This window comes from Sebastes fasciatus, chromosome 23 (genome assembly GCF_043250625.1).
Source record: "Sebastes fasciatus isolate fSebFas1 chromosome 23, fSebFas1.pri, whole genome shotgun sequence".
Taxonomy (NCBI): domain Eukaryota; kingdom Metazoa; phylum Chordata; class Actinopteri; order Perciformes; family Sebastidae; genus Sebastes; species Sebastes fasciatus.
Window position 1 is genome coordinate 22,746,914 of NC_133817.1, and position 23,675 is coordinate 22,770,588.

At 41.1% G+C, this 23,675-nt stretch overlaps 1 protein-coding gene across 2 annotated transcripts in view; it reads left to right on the plus strand.

Annotated features, from left to right (window-relative positions):
* The window catches only part of tbc1d22a (TBC1 domain family, member 22a), a 186,984-nt gene that overhangs the window by 135,055 nt on the left and 28,254 nt on the right, over positions 1 to 23,675 (plus strand). For both annotated transcript variants that reach the window (XM_074625654.1, XM_074625653.1), the window contains exon 13: positions 17,203 to 17,298. In XM_074625654.1, coding sequence (XP_074481755.1) covers positions 17,203 to 17,298 — 96 coding nt within the window. The remainder of the gene's footprint in view (positions 1 to 17,202; positions 17,299 to 23,675) is intronic.

Below are 23,675 nucleotides of genomic sequence, written 5' to 3' on the forward strand. Positions count from 1 at the left end.
TGTAAAGAAAATGTAGAGAAAGTGGAAAAGACCTTAAAAAATTTAAGTGAGGGCGCATTGCAGTTTACAGCTGAAGTGCTTAGTCCGCAGCCTTCGACGAACCACAGCTTGGATGAATAAACACCAAATGAGTCTTGTCTAAATCTTTCTGAACTCTAACTGACTGAACTTCGGGCAGCGTGAGGTAGATTGCAGCTGACGGGTGAAAGCCGACGTAACTTTTCTTGCTTTACTTGAATTAAAAGACAGCGTGCGTTTTTGTGTCAGGTTCAGTTTGTGCAAGCACCCTTTGGATGCTGATAGAACTTCATTGCTGGCTTTTACTAATTATATAAAACATATTACTTTACTTCAAGCTCAGGGTGGAGCAAAATACCATTTTATCTATCATCTTATGTAACTTTGAGTGCGACAGCTGTGGCCGGGGTATTATGTTTTCGAGTTGTCCGTACGTCCATCTGACCCATTCTCATGAACGTGGTATCTCAGGAACGCCTGGAGGGAACTTTTTCAACTTTGGCACAAACGTCCACTTGGACTTAAGGATGACCTGAGTAGAATTTAGTGGTCAAAGGTCACTGTGACCTTGTGTCCATCCCATTCTCATGAACGCGATAACTCAGGAATGCCTGGAGGAGAATTGTATTTCATCTGGCACAAAGGTCCACCTGGATTCAAGGATGAATTGATTAGAATTCGTTTGTCAAAGGTCAAGAACTCACAAAACACCTTTTTGACCATAACCCAGAATTCATATGAATTATGACAATTTCACACACGTCTAACAGGACAGACATGGATGTAAACTGCAACTTGACTTGTTGGCAGAGGCATAATCTCTAGAAAAAGTTTCTGCATTCACATGTAGAATCTGTCGGCAACGGGACAGGATTTTGGTATCTGGTTTCCGTTTGAAGTCAGAGTAGTATTAACCAATCACATTCGAGCGGCCTGTGGGTGAATGCAGGTAAACAGTCCGTGTGGAGAGCTAAAGAGGCGGAACGCATTGGCACAAATGCAATCTCAGAACTAGTGATGTTAATAATTAATCATTTAACCGTTAACTGACATTAAGAACTTTAACCGATTAACGCTATCGGTTAAAACGGTTAAAAGAAATATTAATAATTAATTAAAAAGCTGAGAAAAACTCAGAGGAGCGGCTTGTCTCTTTAAGGAGAAAAGCTGGTCCACCTTAAGAGGTGAAACCGGAGTTGCAGGATACAGGAAGTTGACTCCGGTCTCTAGCTCGCTTGAGCGGAGCGAGTTGTAGCCTCGTAGCATTTATCCACCAACAAATAAACTGTACACACACTGTCTGCTACACCTACGTTCACAGCTGTAACACCACCGATAAACACATACACGGTCTTTTGGACACTTGCAAAAGTTACTCCGCAATGACAGAGCAGCAGCGACCACAGAGCACAAATACACACACTGTTTGTTGAGCACTCGCTAAAGTCACTCCGGGCAGACACACAGCTGACAACCTGCTAAACTAAACTAAATGTGCGGTGGAGACTTTTACTGGGAAAGTGGCTGCATGTCCGCGACTACACGCAGCATCGTAGCTGCTAAGTTAACGCTCCCGGACGGTGAACTGGAGACTCAGTTGTCTGTTGTGCTCCTGCAGCTGGTGCACCGCTGCATGCGAGGCACTAATCTTGTCGGTTAACGGTCAACTCAAGTTGTTAATTGGACTGTAAACCACGAGGCAGTAATTCTAGTTTTTACATATTTACTAAATGTTAATCAAGCTATTATATGAGTATTTTAGACATCCAGGTAATCCAGGTAATTTCAGCATTACCATTGCTTCCAAATAATCATATCACCGTAATCCTACTTCCAGTAACTGATCCCTGCCAGCGAATATTCTCTACACTTCCTCCGTTCTCAGTGACATTAACGTGCTGGGTCAGCTACAGTCCAGTACTAGCCAACCTAAAAAAATCCTGAACATCCCTCCAGTTTAAGTGCAGTCCCTCCACTCCCGTGACTTATGTGGACATCAGCGATTAGGAAGCCAAAGAATCGCATTTTTCTCCGAAAGAACACTTTAGCTGACCCGACAGCAGCACTATGTTTTCATGGACCCGCTTCGTGGTCAGCCCATCCTTTATAATTACTGATAGGCACTGCATTTTACTCGAGTGAGGGATTGATACTAAATCATTACAACCAGTGCTCTCCCATTTAGGCTGTTTTTTTCTGGTGCATTTTGACTGAAGCACAGCCAGCTGGCAGGAGATGGAGGCATATCTAGAGGTGTAGAGGTGGATAGGAACGTCTTGCAGGTGTGGTTATGTGTAGATAATATCGGACCCATCTTTTGCTTTTGCTTTTGCTTGAAAGATGGAAAGGGTGAATAAGTGAGGAGTGGAAAGGGTGAGGTGGAAACGTTTTGTATATATTCGTGGAAATGCATCAAGAGAATGACGTTGGAATCAGAGTGCGTGACCTTTACAAATCCTCTGGTTTATCCGCGTGAAGTAAATGAACACATAATTAAGATATACTAGCTGACCCAGTACCGCTCCCTACCTCAGCCAGCTCTACTGTATAATGGTCTCTATTATACGTGAACTCTGCATGGTGTCCATAGTAACAAGCAGCTATTTCTCATCACACATCAACAGTAAAGGGCTCAGCGGCAAATCTAATCATCATCCTGCTGAAAGAAGGAACAAATAAAGGAAAACAGAGTGAAAGAGTGCAAAACAATCCAATGAGCAAAATACAGTCAGAGAGACACACTGACGAATATGTGAAGGGAACAGAAAGTTCTGCTTTCAAAATGGATTTACAGCATCATAAAACATAATACCTTGTCCAGACATTTAATTACAATTCATGTCTCATTTCCTGAACATAATTTACACCTCGACTTCAGAGCAGTAGGTACACACTGATAGATGAGTTAAAGCTACTGGGACGCCTCAGTTTATGTTGTATCCATTATGGTTTTGAATAGTTTTGCTGATTTATAGATTTACACAATACATGTTTGTTTAGGCAGAGAGTTATGACACGCTCACCAAGCAAAATATTGATATTGGACCGTTGAGGGATCCTGAGGTATGGGGGCTTCAGAGTGCCTCTGCATTTAGTGGATGATGTGGTCCTGCTGGCTTCGTCAGACGGTGACCCCCAGTGTGCACTGGGTTGGTGGGGCTGAGAGTCTGCACCTCCAAGCCTAAGACCACGGTACTCTACTGGAAAGTGGTGGATTGCTCCCTTCGGGTTGGGAGTAAGTCACTGCCCCAAGTGAAGGAGTTGAAGTATCTTTGGGTCTAGTTCACCAGTATGGGTAGGATGGAGCTGGATCTGGTTTGGGCTAGGGATGTCACAAGTCAATGCCAAAATTCTGAAAACGTGACGATAACCGATACCATTTTTTTTCAGACCGAGTACAAGTACAAGAACTTACATTTGGGTTCTCGCCGATACCGAGTACCGATACGAGTACTTCCCTGTGCCAAAAGACCCTCGTTAACAGCCAGCTGGAGGGTGTGAGCGACACACGGCAGGCTGGGGAGTCCCGCATACGAGGCGGTGTGCCACGACCGGCTCTAGGTCGGCCTGGAAAGGCTCGGGGTGAAGGTGGCTCGCGTCCGCAGCTTTACAGCGTTCCCCGCCTGGACCTCGCCGCACCGTGAAGGGGCTCCCTGCTCCCGGTGCGACTGTCGACCGGGGCGGACTGTCCTCAGTGCGCCCCAACCAAACCAATCCGCGGCCCACGTAAATGGCAGGGGTCTGCGGCAATGTCAGCAACCCACCCGACTTGAAACACGGACCAAGGAGTCTTAACGCATGCGCGAGTCAGAGGGTGCAAGCGAAACCCTGTGGCGCAATGAAAGTTAGGGCCGGCGCGCACTGGCTGAGGTGGGATCCCGGCCCTTCTCGCCCGCACCGTCGGGGAGGTGGAGCGTGAGAACCCGAAAGATGGTGACGAGAGGTTAACGTCACGCTGCTGTAAAGTGGTATCGGTGCCGTTGTATCTGAGCTGTTTTGCGAGTACAAGTACGAGTACATGAGCACAGTATCAGGCCCAATACTGGTATCGGTATCGGTGCATCCCTAACCCTAGGTACCGGGGAGCTCGAGACTAACGCCGTCTAAAATCCCAAAAGACATAGTAAACTCACTACCGACGCAGCCAGTGGGCAACTCTGGGGTCTGAAATGTGAAGCCAATGCTGAAGTGCCTTAAACTTGCATTCTTACTAACAACCAGCAGGGGGCGACTCCTCTGATTGTATAGAAGTCTATGAGAAAATGAGCCTACTTCTCTCTTGATTTATTACCTCAGTAAACATTGTAAACATGAGTTTATGTTCTCAATCACTAGTTTCAAGTCTTCTTCAATACAGCATGATGTTCATTTAGTAAATGATGGTCCCATTTAGAGTCAGATAGACCATAAAGCAGGGGATGCTTTAGGGCGGGGCTACCTTGTAGTTGACAGGTTGCTACCATGGCGTTGTGTGGTCTGGGAGTTGTCCGTGTTTTCGTCGTAGAACTTTAACCCTTTCACAGTGTGTTTTCAGTTCATGAAAGGTAATTGTAACATTTTGGTCGCCTAAAAATTTCTTATTTAGCGTTCGGTTGTACTTAGCTCCACCCTCTCGTGTCGCTTCTGGTTGCAAATAACCAAGATGGCGATGGCCAAAATGCTGAACTCGAGGCTTTAAAACGTCCACTTCTTACATCCAGTCTATGGACGCACCCTATTTTTTCTCTGATAATGGTAAATTATAACGATAACGATCATCAAATGCAATCTTGTCAAATGTAGTTTTTGGTGAGAAACTTGAATAAATCCAGTTGTATGAAGAATAGTTTTAACAGTTTTTTTTACTGTAACTGTTTTGTTTTTGTTTTTTATCGTGGTATCGAATTGGGAATTATCGAGAATCGTGGAATTTCACTGGTATTGGTATCGAATACCAAATTTCTGGTATCATGACATCCCTAGTTTGGACGGGTGGATGGAGGATATTGACATAACTGTCTGTAACTAAGAATTACGAAGGATACAGTGTTCATAATGACCTTAATTCTTTACCAAAACATCTGTAGGCGAAGTAACGAACAACCACACTCATACGTCTACTTCAAGTCTAAAAAAGAAACCAGGAATGAATGATTAAACAGTGTTGTTTCTTTGTCGTGACTTGACATCAGCCCAAGTACACGTTGTACTTGTAATCCATCCTCTAAATATTTGATGTTTTACAATGTCGTTTGGATCGCATCCCCCCCCCCCAACACAACCTTTCAGACACAACACGCACATACACCTTTCTTTTGGCAGGCTCTGTCACAGTCCCTCACCTCCAGTCCTACCCTGGTAGGGATATTAGGCCATTTCCACTCATGAAACTTTCAGTAGAGCTGTAAGCAACGCTGTTCTTATCTCTTCTATTCTGCTCTCTTCTATATTCTGTCCTTTTTAGAACTTTTCTTTATTCTTCCACTACGATGTCCTTTCTGCTCGTCATCTTTCTTCTCAACTCATCCTAAATTTACCCCTCTATCCTATCTTTTCCTCCATGTCCTCACTGTTGCTCTTCTCCATCATACTTGACCTTAAATGGCACTTTTGAAAGATAGTCCACAACATACAACCACATGGAGAACTTTTATCTCAAAGGACAATGCCATTGAAGCCTTTAAAAGCTTTTTGTAAGCGTGTGTTCCTTCCCATTGTCAGCATGTTTTCCTGTGTTTGTTTGAGCTCTTGTTACGCTTTACAAACTAGATTAATGCAGCTTTTTTTTGACAAATGTCCTTAACACACGCAGGAAAATGTTGTTGGCCTCGTCTGGACAAAAAAATCTGGTGTTTGGGTCTCTCACAAATGCAGATAATAAACAGAAAAACCTTGCCCTTTGCCAGTGTGTGTGTGTGTGTGTGTGTGTGTGTGTGTGTGTGTGTGTGTGTGTGTGTGTGTGTGTGTGTGTGTGTGTGTGTGTGTGTGTGTGTGTGTGTGTGTGTGTGCGTGTGCGCGTGCGCGTGCGCGTGAGTGTGTGTGTGTGTGTGTGTGTGTGTGTGTGAGTGTTCCAGGGGAGATTTTAACCTGAGTGTTGTAATGTCTCCGCTGTGGTCCTCTCTCTGCGGTGTGGCCATCTGTTCAGTAGCCTGATCCAGCACACGAAAGGCTTCCTCTGTCTTTCTCTCTATCTCTGTCATCTTCTTTCTTTCTTTCTATCTGCAGTCTCTTCTCTAAATTTGTCTTTTTTTTCTCTCTTTTTTTTGTTGTCTATTTTGCCCTCAGTCTGATTCTGCTTTTTCCCTATTTGTCACTATTGATCTCGAGACGACGAGGAGAGGGAGAAACAAGAGAGAAAAACATGAACGATGTAGAGCGAAACACACTCACACACACAGATATACACACACCTTTCCCCCCCCCGGCATACACACACACACACACACACACACACACACACACACACACACACACACACACACACACACACACACACACACACACACACACACACACACAGACGGACAGACGGACAGACAGACAGGGACCAAATTATCCCTGTTGCGTGGAGCATGAAATTAGCAAGTAGCTCAGTGTGGCAGCATTAGCATGGCTGTTAAAAGGATACTGTGACATTTTCAGGTCCTGAAATATACGGTCCTTTTCCATATGGACGGTTGAGTTTACCAGGCAGGGAGCTGTTTAGCGACGTTAGTGGCCATGTTTAAAAGCATTGTGTAAGATGTGATCAGATGTGTCGATTCCTGGTGGAAAAATGGGCTAATTTACTGCAACAAGGGTCCGAAGATTAGCTAAGATTGAGATTAAAGAGCACAGACTGAATGAATCAAATATGTACGTTGGTCCTTGTATTGCTTTGATTCTATTTCATATACTTCTACTCCATTAAAGGTCCCATATCAGGTTCATTTCAGGTTCTTACTTGTATTTTGTGTTTCTACTAGAACATGTTTACATGCTGTAATGTTAAAAAAAACTTTATTTTCCTCATACTGTCTGCCTGAATATACCTGTATTTACCCTCTGTCTGAAACGCTCCGTTTTAGTGTATTTCAACGGAATTGCGTTGCCTGGCAACAGTTTGGGTCCATGTTTACTTCCTGTCAGCTGATGTTATTTACATATACTGCAACAGGAAATAAACTGGGACACATTTAGAATGTTTATGTTTAAAACCGTGTAATGGTCTAAATATTGTATATTTGTGACATCACAAATGGACAGAAATCCTAACGGCTTGTTTCAAACGCACAATTTCTGAATACGGGCTGTGTGTATTTCTCCGTATATTGAGCGCTTTGCTTCGATTTGCTTTCACAGTATTTATATATATCACTTAAACCTGCTTTATAATATAAAAGACATGAAAATCTCACTTTTTACAATATGGGACCTTTAAATTTCATAGTCAAATATTGTACTTTATAGTTCCAGCTTTTCTGAATGTCTTATATGATTTTGAACTAGATATCTTTTGATTTTGGACTGTAAGGCCTTTTCACACCTGGTACAAAACAAAATGAAAAATGCAGAATATTTGTTGACAATTTGTCACGTTCAAACCCGTCACATCAAGGCTGACACAAATATTTGCGTTCCGTACTAAGTTCTGCACCATCACACAATCATCGTTGTTGTCTTTATTATAATAAACCTTCACTCAACTCTACACACTGCAGACGGGCCTGTTATTCACCATCACAAGCCAGTTCAACTGCTATATTGTCTTTATGTTCATAGTCTTTATAGTCCTAAATTATCGATCAATATCTATATCGCTGTGTGACGGTATGAACAGAATTATGACATTGACGTCCGAGAAAATCTATTGATCACATGAGCAAAAGTCATTATGTTATCGACTGGCTTGCTTTTATCGGCATCTGACATTTGCAGTTATCGAAACTTCTGCGAGAAAAAACAAATGTGAAATATGAAAGTTTTGGATATTTTATAGACTAAATGATGGATTTATTGACTTATTGATAATCAGTAGATTATTTGATACTGAAAGCAGTCATTAGTTGCAGCTCCAGTACTTTATTTGACAGCAGCTATATTTCTTTTCTGATTTAGATTTTTACATGAAAACAAATATGATAAGCTGATTATAAAATAGAAATCATTGTTTAGGATTAAACTAAGCGTTTAAGCTTGTGATCTCTTACCAACAAGCAGGGTCTATTTGTTGCCCCCTGTCACATTTCAGATGCCTTTGGGTTGTTAGAAGTTTCACCAATTAACCATTTTCCCTCTAAACTTTTGAGATAGATTAAATAACTCTTAGAAAGGTAGAAGTGTCAAATAATTCATAAAAGACCGAAAAAAATCACAGATTTGTATTGCAGAACTTTGTTCTATTCTTCTTTCTTACACCACTAATCATGTCATGTCCTCCCAGTTTCATCTAGTGACCCTTTGGTGGGACTCGACTCAGAGGTTGGGAACCACCAGACTAAATGTAGTTTAAACTAGCTCCATCTGACCATCAACACACTCACTCACAACGCTCACTTCCCACATATACACATTCACTCTAAGCACCGGCTCTGCTCCAAATGACCTCCAGTCCCTACAGCTGGCTCTGGAGAGGGCCCTTTACATCCTCGCCTCGGCCACCGTAGCTCTCCTACACGCTGGGCACACAGGAGAGGCTTCAGTTGGTTGTAATCTCCTCACTTCACCGCTAGATACCGCCAGGTCCTACACAATGTTCCTTTAACTATAGGATCGGAATATTTGTACTACCACTGACCTCAATATATGTCCTCATCTAGCCTCAGTCTAATGTTTTATAACTGTCATTTTCCTTCGCTTCATATTGAATGAGGGGACAATATTCTTTGTTAAGCATATTTTTTTGCATGCTGTATTTTTCTTTATATACCTTTTAGGCCCTTACATGATGAATATTGGCAATTGGCTGACTCCAGCACTTTATCTTTCATATTTAATGTGAAAATGCAGGTCTCAGATAAAGTAAAAGGCAATGAAATTAAATTGAAATATTCTTCTTTAGGATACTGATAAAAGATAAAGTCCCTGCCACGACAATTAGCTATTTATACAGTATATTCGTATCTGTACCTTACCAGAATTTGCATTCTTGTTTGTTAGATTTTCTAATAACCTGAAGGGGCACATCTTACCTGCTAATATGATCCAACTTGCAGCGTGAGTTGATGCTTCTGGGTGTCCTTCCCCTCTCACTGCTCCTAATAAAACCCTACACATAGTAGAGTATTATATGCATACTAGGGGTGAGAATCACCAGACTCCCCACGATATGATACTATCATGATACTTAAAGGACCGGTGTGTAACATTTAGGGGGATCTATTGGCAGAAATGGAATATAATATTAATAAGTATGCTTTCTTTAGTGTATAATCACCTGATAATAAGAATCCTTATCTTTTCGTTACCTCAGAATGAGCGTTTATATCTACACAGTGAGCGGGTCCTCTTCACAGAGTCCTTCATGTTGCACCACCATGTTTCTACAGTAGCCCAGAACGGACAAACCAAACTCTGTTAACTTTTCCTGCTTGGGCCAAAGTCGATAACGTTACTTGCTCCTGTCGCCGCCGCTCTCGCTCTCTCTTGCTTCACAACTCGCTTCCTACATACATACACACTCTACGCACTGGCTCTGCTCCAAATGACCTACAACTCTTACAACTGGCTCTAGATAGGGCCATTCGCGTTTACGCATCGGCCACTCTAGTTTTCCAACAGACTTGGCAAAAGGGGGAAGCCTCAGTTAGTTGCAATCTCCCCACCTCACTGCTAGATACCGCCAGATCCTACACACTGGACTTTTTAAGTCACGATACAAAGTTATTGCAAATTTAAATATTTTTGGAGTATTGCGGTAAGGTATATTACAATGTACATTGCGATTTATTACCTTTTTTCAACTGCAAATTATGCATTTTTCAACCTCTGTTTTATCTAATAAGATACAGTTTGTTCATCTCAGAGTTTTCATTCTCACACCTTGAGGTCAGAGGTCAAGGGACCCCTTTTGAAAATGGCCATACCAGTTTTTCCTCGCCAAAATTTAGCGTAATTTCGGAGCATTATTTAGCATTCTTACCGAAAAGCTAACATGACATGCATGGTACCAATGGATTCCTTAGGTTTTCTAGTTTCAAATAATACCAGCATCAACAACCTCTGAAAGACAGGATAGCGGCCGAGAGATTGTTAAGAGGTTAATAGTTTATATATAATAAAAGATCAATACTTGATATCCGTGTATGGATACAATATTGCCGCGCAAAGTATTGCGATATTGTGCTGTATCATTTTTTTCCCCCCAACCCCTAATGCCAATCCGTTACCACCAAAAAAAGCAACATTAAAATGTTGCATGGCCTTCACCAAACAGAATCATTTAGTGTTAATACCATAGAGATGAACGATGAGAAAAACATTCTCCCATTGAGGTTGAATTTCTTTGGCAGCATTATTTAATCAAAAATAGAATTGTTTCTCATGTAAAACCAAGAGAAATAACCTTTCTAAATGCAGTGCTTCAGACCTTCATATCTTTATCAGACTACACAAGGGTTACACGCACTCCTGGATATGAATAAAACACCTGGCTGCCAACAGAATAAGAGGGAGATTGTGTGAGCATCCCAGAGGGAAGCGGCCCTCCTCACTCCTCCTGCCTCTCTGTCTCCTATCTGTAGTACCGGTTGGCCTCGCGGTCACTCCAAACAATGAGACGGGCCTCTGTAGACAGGACCCCGATCATACACGCACACACACACACACACCGGCTTCCATAAATGCACATAAAACTCTCCTCTCTGCGTCCCTCCGTCACACTCCCACTGACATGAGCATCAATAACTCTCCCCGTTTTATTATCTGTCTCTGACACAACTCGCAGCACGAAATGAACATTAGAAGTTTCACAAAGGTAGCATTTATCGCAGAGTTAATGTCCTGGGTTACATCGTGATGTTTCTAATTTTCTCGTCGCTGCTGTATGTTTTCATACACATTATCTTCATTTTCACATATTCTCACTCACCCACACATTATGGACACCTGTGAATTGCTTTCACTCCAGTGCTTTTTCTTTCAAATCCAACATAAACACGGGGAGGTTGAAGGGATCTGAAATGGACCAAATCCATGGCAAGCTGGGAATTATGATCTTATTATTTTATGTTGCTTTTTTTTCCTCCCCTCCTTTGATTAACCTTAGTGCTTGGCAATTTAAAATGTAGCCTAAAGCAAGACATGGCATGGGAGAGAGAAGCACACACAGGGACAGAAACAATGCAGAAGTTACTTTTGAATGTATTTAGAGCCATTCCTCTGGCGTTTTTTTCCCTCCTTTCCTTTTTAAATGGATTTCATCATGACCTGACTCTTGTCATCCCTGTCAGCAGTCTTTTTTTTATTCTCTATCTTATACTTACGCTGGAATTTACAATTCAAAATGTCCCTTCTTTGCCTTCGTTTAGTGTTTAAAGGGGACCTATTATGCTTTTATGCTATGGGGGGAGCTCAAACAAGAGCATTTCAGACAGAGGGTGAAAAGAGGTGCTGAATCACAGCCGGTGTGTGAAAACCAAAGTGTTTTTTGAACATTAAAGGTCCCATATCGTGCTCATTTTCAGTTTCATACTTGTATTTTGTGTTTCTACTAGAACATGTTTACATGCTGTAATGTTAAAAAAAAAACTTGATTTTCCTCGTGTTGTGTGCCTGAATATACCTGTGTTCACCCTCTGTCTGAAACGCTCCGTTTTAGTGCATTTCAACGGAATTGCATTAGTAGGCAACAGCTTGGGTCCATGTTTACTTCCTGTCAGCTGATGTTATTCACATACACTGCAACAGTAAATAACCTGGGACACATTTAGAATGTTTACGTTTGAAACTGTGTAGTGATCTATATATTATATATTTGTGACATCACAAATGGACAGAAATCCAAACGGCTTGTTTCAAACGCACAGTATATGAATACGAGCTGTGTGTGTTTCTCCGCATATTGAGTGTTTTGATAGTTTAACAGTATTTATATATCACTTAAACCTGCTTTATAATATAAAAGACATAAAAATCTCACTTTTTACAATATGGGACCTTTAAATCATGTAAACCTAAAATACAAGTATGCACCTTATAATAAGCATAATAGGTTCCTTTTAAATGTATCCTGCAGTCATAAACCCACATGACACACACTATCCCAGCCCTCAGAGATGAATTGCACGCAGGAATACTTGTAGCAGTTAATGTCAACTATCGCCAACAGTCTTGTTCGTATAATATGAAAAGAGCATTAGAATTACCATTGGAGAGCCAGCGCTTCATCATATGCTATCAGTTTTAAATCTGCTCGTTTATCATCTTGCATCACTCCCCTGCAGCACCGTCACCTTTTCACCTTGTCTGGAGTTGGTTCGTCAGGGTATCGAGTTAGTCCCACGTCAGGCCGCTTTGTTTCGGGGGGATGAGACTAGTCAGACAGCCAACGCAGCAGTTTCAAGACACCGTGACATTGCAATACTGCTTCTCACTCTCTATCTGCATTCCCTCTTTGTCCTCTGTTCACCTTTAGCCTCCTACCCTCTCTGTACCCTCATGTACTCCCCCCTTACCTCGTACCCCTCTCTCTGTTGACTCCTCTCCCCCGTATACCACCATTGGCCTTTCTCCCCCGTTGCTTTCCCCCTTACCTACCCGCACTTTCTCCCTACTTTGATCAGCAGAACTTGTCACTCAGTCTTGCCTGTCTCTGCCAATATGGCTGCCCTGACACAAGAGGGGAGGACCAAGCATAACAATGGAGGAGGAGGAGGAGAGGGGGGAGACGAGTTTGACGGAGTTACCTTGACTCCCACGACAAACTTTATGTTGCAAATCATAATGATGCGAAAGCCTTCAGCTGAAGCAGCAGCAGTGGATGGATAGAGCAGGAGGGAGTGTCAGAGAGAGAGATGGCTGGTAGGAATGGAGGGAGAGAGAGATATGTGGTGGGAGAGAGGAAAAAAGATGTTGAAGTTTCACACTGTATTTCATTTAGAAGTTTTTTGATACGTTACTGTGTAAAACCATTTATAACAAGCAGGACTGTGACTAAGAGTTATTGGCATCATCATTAATCTGTTGATTATTTGTTCCTACACTAGGTTGTATACATACACTTATTTACTTTATTGCCAAGAGCTTAATGAGAAGATTTGTACCACTCACTGTGTTTAAAATATGGGGCTAGAGCTGGGAGTCGATAAGCTTAGCTTAGCTTAGCATAAAGACTGGAAGCAGGCACAAACGGCTAACCCGGCTCACTCCAAAATATGAATGTCACGAGAACCAACAGGGACAACAAATCTGTATTGAAATCGGTGGGAGGAGAGCTAGTTAACCTTAGCTTTTAGCTCTGTGCAGGACTGTGCTGCTTACCAGCTGCCAACAGCTAACGCTAACTAGCTCTTGTCCTGCTGATTTCAACGTGAGAGGTGCTACTGATTTACATTATGATGTGTTCAGGCGAAAAACTTGTATAAATCCAGTTGTTTGAAGGAGAAGTTTTCACGGCAATGTGAAGGAGATAACACAGAGAGAGAATTATGAGATGTTTAACTTCCTAACAAAAACCAGTACGCAAAAAGGAGTGTATGTTGAAGTAAATGGGATTTATTGTTTGACTTTTGTATATTACCATGGTAACGATTTGGTATTGAGAATCATGGAATTTCGCTGGTATTGGTATTGACTTCTAAATTTCTGGTTCCTGACATCCTTATTCCAAAGTTAAAAAACACACCCTCCAAGCTCACTAATTAACATGACGGTGATTTCATTCACATACACTGGGACACATTTAGAAGGTTTACGTTTAAAACCGTGTAATGGTCTAAATATTGTATATTTGTGACATCACAAATGGACAGAAATCCTAATCCCTCACAGTTTCTGAATATGGACTGTGTGTATTTCTCTGTGAATTGAGTGTTTGATACTTTCACAGTGTTCATATATCACTTAAACCTGCTTTATACTATAACAGACATGACAATCTCACTTTTTACAATATGGGACCTTTAAAACGTAATTTTTGATCAGTGCATAGACGTTTTCCACAGTCAAGTACCGACCAATTTTTCAAAGATGTTTTGCTTGTAAAGCGACTTTGCAATAAAGGAGCGTTACTATAGTGATGTGTAGTTTGACTACATACAGTATGCAGTGTCAATTTGCACTTAAAAAGCTTAACACACATACAAGTGATTCAGTTATGCAAAAACAAAGTGAGCAGTTTGTTCTTTTTATAGCCCTTTTTCTTCTTTCTGCTGCCTGAAACACATCACAAGTCCTGCATACTGCCATTAGTTCACTACCATTCCTACTGCAGCCAGTGGAGCCAATAGATCTCAAACTAATGGTGGAGCGCCATGGAAATTGATTGGTGACAAATCAAAAATATCAAGATAACTTGTTAACAAAAGTTGTTTTTGATAAAGATAAATGGCTTTTTAATTTGTAAAATATTCCTCACGGTCTTATTGATGAGAAAGAGAGAGGAGGGTTCGGTGACAGACATTTGTTGAATGAGACCGAAGGAGGTGAGAGACTGTGAGAGCAGGGAGGATAGATGGAGGGGTGATTGAAAAAGAGGGAGAGGGGGCAGACAAGAGAGACTGGATTTCAGTCTGAGTTTCAACAGTCCCTGAGAGTTCATTGGTGCCCTCAACCATGAACTCACACACACACGCACGCAAAAACTCATAGAAGAAAGGAAATTAAAACCGTGCAAAGCTTTGGGGGCTGATAAACACTGCGCTCCCGTATGCTGCTCGTATACGAACTCATCTGTGTGTGTGTGAGGGAGAGAGTGTGTTTGATGGCTTCTGTTGTTTGGATTGTAGATGCAAGGTTAGACCAACAAGCCAATCACCTGCCAGTTTACAACTCACATCACGCTACGCTTCACTGTTCACAAACACCCATCTTTTTTTCTCTCTCTCTCTCTCTCGCTCACCACACTCTCTATTTCTATCACTCACTTTCACACACAAACACTCTCAGTTGGGGAATTCTGAGAATTGGTTTAACTAAGTGGGAGGTAAAGTAAGAGGAAAGCCAAACAACAGGAGACGTACACAAAGGTGTAGGCAGGATCAATCTGTCTAGAAACACCTAACACGAGAAAAGCAACGACGCAGTAAAGAGCGAGAGCCAACACACAGCTGGTATATTTTTCCGACTACTATTTTTGTATCGCACCGTGTCTCTGTTTAAATCCATCCATCCCACTATTATTTCTCCCCTCGTTCCTGGAGGGAAATTCAATTATCACAGCAGAAAGGCAGTTCCTGTTAATTCCTGCAGAGTTATGGCTCGCCGTTGTACACAAACGAGTGTGGTGGTTAAAGAGCAACGCTTGCGGTCGGTTTGCTCAGACAAAGTGGAAATGAGTAATGCTACACCTCTATATCTAATTGCGATCCTGTAAATTAGAAGTAAAATGTGATAAACACGGCTGAATTATTGGAACACGTGTGTCTTTTTATTAACTCACCTGTGCCAAAGAGTCTACAGAGCGTGATATTGAATTAAAGAGTCAGTTTTCTACAACTGTAAATGAAGCCTGGGTAGTTAAATGTGAGAGCATATTAATGCAGCATTGCTTCTTTAGCACCACATACTATCGAAGATGACACATCAGAGAGCACACGTCTGGAATAATTCATGAATTTATGCTATTACTAAGAGTGTGATTTGGGTAGCGCATATTACAGTAGAGAGATAGATTCATGAGTGCAATTCCACACTTTTAAGGTATAATATGCAAGAATTTCCTAAAAAACGATATATAGATTGATACTATAATAATCCCTCTCAATCATCACGTATGCCCTCTGCCTGGATTTTCTCTTCTTATTTTGCTTTACTCGTCGGGACGCTTCTGGGCGTCTGCAAAGTGGCTTTGTGCCCCATGTGGGGGTGCAACCCCGAGCCAATAACAGTGTGCAGCGTGTGCAGCTGTTCAGGTGGTCAAATACCGCCGCTTTGTCACGCCCATCGGCTTCTGATGCCGACTCACAAATCCCCCTTTACTCTGTTAGATACAAAGCGGCCGTATTTCACAGATGGGAACAGGTTGCGTTATTGTGTCCCGGTGATCCTGCTCCTCTCTGTGCTGTGAGTGCAGCTATGATAAGTGTGTGTCTGTAGTTTGACAAGAGCAGCGCTGACCCACAGCCATCACACATAGTGTTTTATTTCTCCGATTCGCTGCTTTGTTCTCACTAACGCCGCTCCCTCTCTTCAGTCACTCTATAGCTCCCTCCACCATCGCAGCTCTCTCTCCTTCGCTCGCTAACTGAGCCGTGGAGGAGTCAGTTTACAAAAAGCACCCGACAACATTTACATATTCTACCTTTAATTCCAAGCATTTTAAGCTATAAATAACATACAGTATGTGGGTAACTAAACCCTCCAGACAAGTGTGCCAGAACACATTCAGATAAGCTCACACATTAAAATGCTCTTGATATTCTATATCATAGAAGAGGGCATATACTCTATTCACATGCATTTAAAGGCCCTGGTAATTATCCTTCCTGTTATAGGGCTCCGGAGAGAAAAAAATGAATAGAACAAGGACCATCTCATCCTTTGTCTCCCTCCCTCTTTAATTCCCCCGCTCATTGCCGAGTCATGGAAAAAAAAAAATGAGCTGCCAAACGTGACGAGGGGCTGGAATAAAAAGCTGTGCAAAGAAGAGGGGATTTGTATCTTTCTTTGCCCTGCAAATGTAAATTTCTGGATTGTGACAGATAAATGTTTTATATTCTTCTTTTTTTATCTTCTGTTTGTGTGTACTAAATACATCATGTAGAAACGCTTCTTAATCTCAAAATGAAATGTGATGAAAGGCTCGAGCTATTTGAGGTGCTTTCCTTCCATCCTTAAGCTTCTATTTGAACAATAGCTGTGTGTGTGAAATGTTAAACTTCTCTCTCTCTCTCTCTCTCTCTCTCTCTCTCTCTCTCTCTCACTCACTCACTCACTCACTCACTCACTCACTCACTCACTCACTCACTCACTCACTCACTCACTCACTCACTCACTCACTCACTCACTCACTCACTCACTCACTCACTCACTCACTCTCTCACTCTCTCTCTCACTCTTTCTCACTAGGCTGAACCAGAGGGCTTCTCCCATTTCCACCTCTACGTGTGCGCCGCCTTCCTGGTGAGGTGGAGGAAAGAAATTCTAGAAGAGAGGGATTTTCAGGTAATGTGCACACAAGACACAGGGGGCGCCATACAGCTTTGTGTTCTCACACAGACATCATTATTCCAGACCGGTATGCGCATGTAGATTATATATTTCCATACGCAGCTGGTGACGCAGACGATGATATACCGTACATAGCTTTATATGGATGTAAATGAATCCCGGTCATGTGCAAAAACCAGTCCACCAGACTGTAGAGCTGCTCGTGGCCTACATCCCTCTCCATTACCTCCCCGGTCATTAACTGTGAGGTTCAGAAGTCGTTGTGAGTGCATTAGTAGATGACAGTAGACAGCTGCCAGAAGGTGACTTTGGTTGCCAGCTCACTGGGGGACCTGGCTCCTTAACAGTAGCAACACAGTCTAATATCATCACATACAAACGTCATCTCTGCTCTTTGGCCGCTCTCTCTTCTTCTTTTACCTTTTTTTTTGTGTCTTTTCGTTCCGTTGTTTCACGCTTCCTATACTCCCTCATATTATTTCTTCAAGTTCTGCATCCTTTAAATCGTACTTGTTCTTTCCTCTGCTGTTTCAAGACTTTCCATGTCTCCCTTCTTACCAATACTCACTAATACAGAGGTCCGCAACCTGCGTCTCTTTAGCTCCTCTCCAGTGGCTCCCTGTGGATTTTTTAAAAAAATAGTGGAAATGAATAACTGTTTTTTTGTTTACATTTTCATTTATCATTGTTGTAGGTCTATGGTACAACGGTCGAGAATAATGTCATAATATTATAAAGTAGTAATTTCACGTGTTATTTTCTTTTTTTTCTCGTAAAGTTATGACTTTATTCTCGTAATATTACGACTTTTTTTCTCGTAAAGTTATGACTTTATTCTCGGAATATTACGACTTTTTTTTCTCATAAAGTTATGACTTTATTCTCATTATGTTACGACTTTTTTCTCGTAATATTCTGACTTTATTCTGTAAATCTCAGATGTTTTTTCCCTCAATGTGACCCTGATACTCTGTAGTACATTGTCTCTTTGTCCCTCACTGCATTAGACTTATGTACTATACACTTAGACTATAAACTGTTACCTTCATCACAATGATCAAATGTTTTACGGCTCCAGACAAGTTTTTGTCTTCTTCTTTTTTTTTGCCTGAAATGGTTCTTTTGATAGTAAAGGTTGCTAACCCTGAACTAATAGAAAAATGTCAAAAGCCGCGATAGACGAAGAAAAGAGTAAGAGGAAATTAAAAAAAAAAAAAACAGATATCATCAGATTAGTGCAAATGGACCAGCTGAGTCTGCTTGATCAATACGGATCTTTAAGCCAATTTCAACTCAATTCAGACCATTTTTTTATCTCACATTTTCACCTGACTGTGACTAACTGTGCCAGAGGGGAAAAAAGAAAGGTTTGTTTTTTATATTGAGAGTACATTTTTATGGTGTGGCTCACTTTGGAATAATGGCATAGAGGGTATACCATTACAGAAAAAACACAATGTTACAGATGATTAATTAAAGCTGACTATGCATCGGGTTGCAGTTTGCAACAAGCTTGAGGCTTAAAGGCTATAACCACCTTTCCAAATGGACACAATGACAAACATTAGGACTTCTATATCACTGGTTTCCAAATCCAGACGGTGATGTTTTCTTCTGATAATACTAGATAGTATCATCAAATCATTTAAAATATTTAACCGCGATTAATCGCATGATAGTCTATAGTTAATCGTGATTAATCGCATGTATTTTATCTGTTCAAAATGCACCTTAAAGGGAGATTTGTCAAGTATTTAATACTCTTATTAACATGGGAGTGGGCAAATATCCTTGGTCTATGCAAATGTATGTATTCATTATTGGAAATCAATTAACAGATATTGTCCAGAAACCCTCACAGGTACTACATTTAGCATAAAACAATATGCTCCAATCATAACATGGTAAACTGCAGCCCAACAGGCAACAACAGCTGTCAGTGTGTCAGTGTGCTGACTTGACTATGACTTGCCCCAAACTGCATGTGATTATCATAAAGTGGGCATGTCTGTAAAGGGGAGACTCGTGGGTACCCATAGAACCCATTTACATTCACTGATCTGGAGGTCAGAGGTCAAGGGACCTCTTTGAATATGGCAAAGGCTGTTTAACTCTCTAAAATTTAATGTAAGTTTGGAGCGTTATTTACCTTTAAAACGGATCGCGCTACAACCTCCAAAAGGTCGATTGCGATTAGTGGCGTTATCGCGTTAACTTTGACATCCCTACAAGATATGAGTATCCAGTGAGGATTTATTTACTGTAAGAGTTTTTAGAGTAATGTACTATCTACAGTACATCAAAGAGGACCTATCATGCTTTGTGCTTTTCCCTTTCCTTTAGTGTGTTATATCGTTTTTGTGCATGTAAAAGGTCTGCAAAGTTACAAAGTCCAAAGTCCACGCCAAATGTAGTTCCTCTCCCCCGCAAAAACACTGCTCCTGAACTGCCTGAAACGCCTCGCTTTAAGTCCCGCCTTTTCTTACGTAACGTAATGATGTCACCAAGTAACACATTTGCATAATACATGCCTAGCGGCTGGTTTGGTCCGAAGAGTTTGACTGGGCTTTTTGGGAGGAGCTCAAACGGAGCGTTTAGACAGATGGTGAAATGAGGTGCTGAATCACAGCCGGTTTGAGAAAAATAAAGCTTTTTTTTTTAACTTTAAAGCATGTAAACATGTTCTAGTAGAAACCCAAAATACAAGCATGCACCTGAAAATGAGAATAATAGGTCCTCTTTAAATGTTTTTACTCAGGCGGTTTGAATGTAATAACTTTCAGAAAGAAGAGACTTGCCATTTGGGCTGAGTAAAAAACGTAATTAAGTAAAGTGAGTGATTTTCCCCTGCACTGCCACTTGTTAACAAAGCTTTTTTGACAAATGTGAAAATAGCAATTTCCCACAGTGTGAGTAAAGAATGAAAATGACTTTGAATGACACCTTGGATCATGGTAGCAGTCCTTTTGACTCGGTCCATCATGCTGTTTTTTTTATTTATTAACATCAAAGTGGAGTTATATTATTCAGTCCTTGAATGAGAAATTACTCTTAGCACTTCAGAGGTCCTGCACATTTTAGTATAGCTTGCCCTCAGGTGGTTACAGTGAAGAAAAGAGGTATTAAACCAATCAAATTACAGTTCATACAAGGGGGCCACTCCAATTTTTCTGTCACTCCCACCATGTAATAAATCAGAAGAAGTCTTCAAAGATGATAGCAGTCAGAGGGTTACAGTTCTAAAGAAGCTGTGTTTTCAGATGGAGGCCAGTTGATTAAAGCTGATTCACCCACTGAGTGAGACACCGGAGGCTGTCGGAGTTTGAAGATGAGGCATCAACTGACTCATCTGTTCTTACTTTCATGCCCTTCTTACCCTCTCTCTCCCCTTTTCTCTCACCCAGGTTCAAATAAGATTGCTACTTTTTGTTGGATTCCATTTCAGATTGAATTTTAGATGGCTATAGGTTTTTTTAAATGGATTTCTGCAGCGTTTTGAGCTACGCACACAGAAAAGCCTCGCTAACCTTTGTGTAGTTACAGTGTGTCCGATCTTGCGTTAAAATGGTAAAAAAAAAAAAAATCATAATTTGAACATGACTTGGCAGGCGTATGAGAGCAGACAGAGCCTGTGGGGGAGTCAACAATGGCAGACTTCAAAATCATAATGAATTCAGAAAGTTCCTAAACACCATCAGCTTGAAGACAGCTAGGTCAACTTCATTTTCTTTGCATGATCAGAACCCACAAGTATGAGAGAGGCTTGTGACTAAACATCACTGAAACAATGCACATTTTAATTTCCCCCTTTGTGCTTGTTAGCCATGCTAGCAGTGGGACTCTACGCATGGCCATATCAGTCGGTCGGATGATCCACCACTTTGGTCCAGACTGAAATTTCTCAACAACTACTGGTCGGAGTGCCGTGGAATTCTGTACAGACGTTAATGGTCCCAAGAGGATTTTTCCCAAATCCTCACTTTTTGTAAAATGTCTCAACAACATTCAGTACGATCATACAGATATCCATCGTCCGGAATTTTAATGTAGCACATCTTATCCAATGAAATATCCCAACATCTACTAGATGGCTGTTCTCATACACCGTTCATAGCTATACCTACGAAAAGTAATGCACTGTAATTCCTATATATCCCACAAAGTCATTGCGTATTGAATCCAGGTATAAGTATAAAGAGTGACAAACGCCACTTAGGAAGGAGGTTGGGCTGGATGTGTGGGTGAAAAAAAATACCGGACCGCCCAGGAGGCTGGTGTTCGTGTCCCGTGAGAAATCAGAAGTCAACGTTGATTTATTTGTCACGTAACTTCCGTACTTTAATATTAATTAAAGTTTCCGTACTTAAGTTACGCCACTTCCGTAGTTATTTTAACCCAAACCACAATCTTTTCCTAAACCTAACTAAGTTGTTTCCTGTTAAGCCTGAAGTGTATTTTAAAATTGACACGTGACATACGAAACGTTGTTTGAGGATATGTTGGCTAGATAGATTGGCAACATGTTGTACAGATATTCATCAGGTCAACATTTTGATTTCTCCATTACTTTGGTAAAAACCTGCAAAGTAATGGAATTTCCATGAGCCTTAGTGCTGAATAGCAAAACTAAGATGGCGAACTTTACATTATACCTACTTAAAGTTAGCAGCGCTGTCACTGTGTGCATGAAAGCATGCTGATTTTAGCATTTAGCTCAGATCGCCGCTGTGAGTCGACAGCATGGCAGTAGATTTTTTGTTCTTGTTTTAAAGGTCCCATATTGTGCTCATTTTCAGGTTCATACTTGTATTTTGTGTTTCTACTAGAACATGTTTACATGCTGTAATGTTAAAAAAAACCTTAATTTTCCTCATACTGTCTGCCTGAATATACCTGTATTCACCCTCTGTCTGGAACGCTCCCGTTTTAGTGCATTTCAACGGAATTGCAATGGAATTGCATTGCTAGGCAACAGCTTGGTTCCATGTTTACTTCCTGTCAGCTGATGTTATTTACATCCACTGCAACAGGATATAAACTGGGACACATTTAGAATGTTTACGTTTAAAACCGCGTAATGGTCTAAATAATGTATATTTGTGACATCACAACGGCTTGTGTGTTTTTCTGTATATTGAGCGTTTTGATAGTTTAACAGTATTTATAAAGCACTTTAACCTACTTTATAATATAAAAGACCTGAAAATCTCACTCTTTGCAATATGGGACCTTTAAAATGTGTCTCTGCTGTTGGACAATGTTGAAATGTTTGAAAACCCAGTCAGTGGTGGCTTTCTTCAACATCTACTCTGGCATGCACCTCACACTCGGTCCAAACTTTTCTGCAGTATTAGTTCAGGACTCCAGACTCCTAAATGATGAAACATATCATACAGTAGGAATAGTATATACCCCTCACAGACTGCAAGAAACCTAAGAAATAAAAAATACTCTCCGCACTGTGGTGTTCCGAAGGCTCTGTAGATACTGTAAATACCTAAACGGTGGCCTCAACGACAGGAAGAACGAGGCCTTTATTTATAACAGGCTTATATTAGAGAAAAATATTTTTATTTTTAATACCCCCCCTTTTTTCATATTTTATCATATTTCAGTATAACTTTTCCCAGGTTTCTGATCTACCTGGTGGTAATACAAACTCAACACTTCATCTGTGATTACCTGTTGTCTGATGAATTCAGGGTAATGGACATTCCTAATAGCATTAACTCCATCAGTACAACAACAGTGACGGCATACACTGTTCCTCTTATCACTCTCAAGCCCGGAACACACCAGGAACGTCAGCAGCGCGTGGCGGCTGCGTTACCTGTTGTTTTTTATTCCGCTGTCCGTGTTAACAGGTTAGAGCAGCCACACTGCCCGCGTGAGACGCGTCTCAGCTGCGTCTCTTCTAGAGAATAGAGGTCTCGCCTATTTTTGACGCGTGCCGCGCGCGTCTCACAGCAGCAACAACAGACAGTGAAGGTGATCTATTGACTGTATATTGACATCATACCAGCTACATTACTACAGTTTACATGTCTAGACATCTGTACAATATGTCACGGAGATGAAAAAAAAGTAAAGACATTTTTAAATCAACACTTCCTGCTTTCATTTAAAAATAAAAGCCCTCAAGCGTTTTTTTTCTGTGGACAGAATTCCTTCATTTGTTAACACAAGGCTTTTATTCTGAAATATGTGCCAGACAGTGTTGTAGAACATGCAGTGACTTGGAGCGCTCCATGAATGAATATAAGACGGAGTTTTAATTGTGGATTATTACTATTATTTACAAATTACCACGCATTTCTTAACCTTTCTCTGTCTAACATAAATATAAATTATATTTATAATGAAATTGCCAT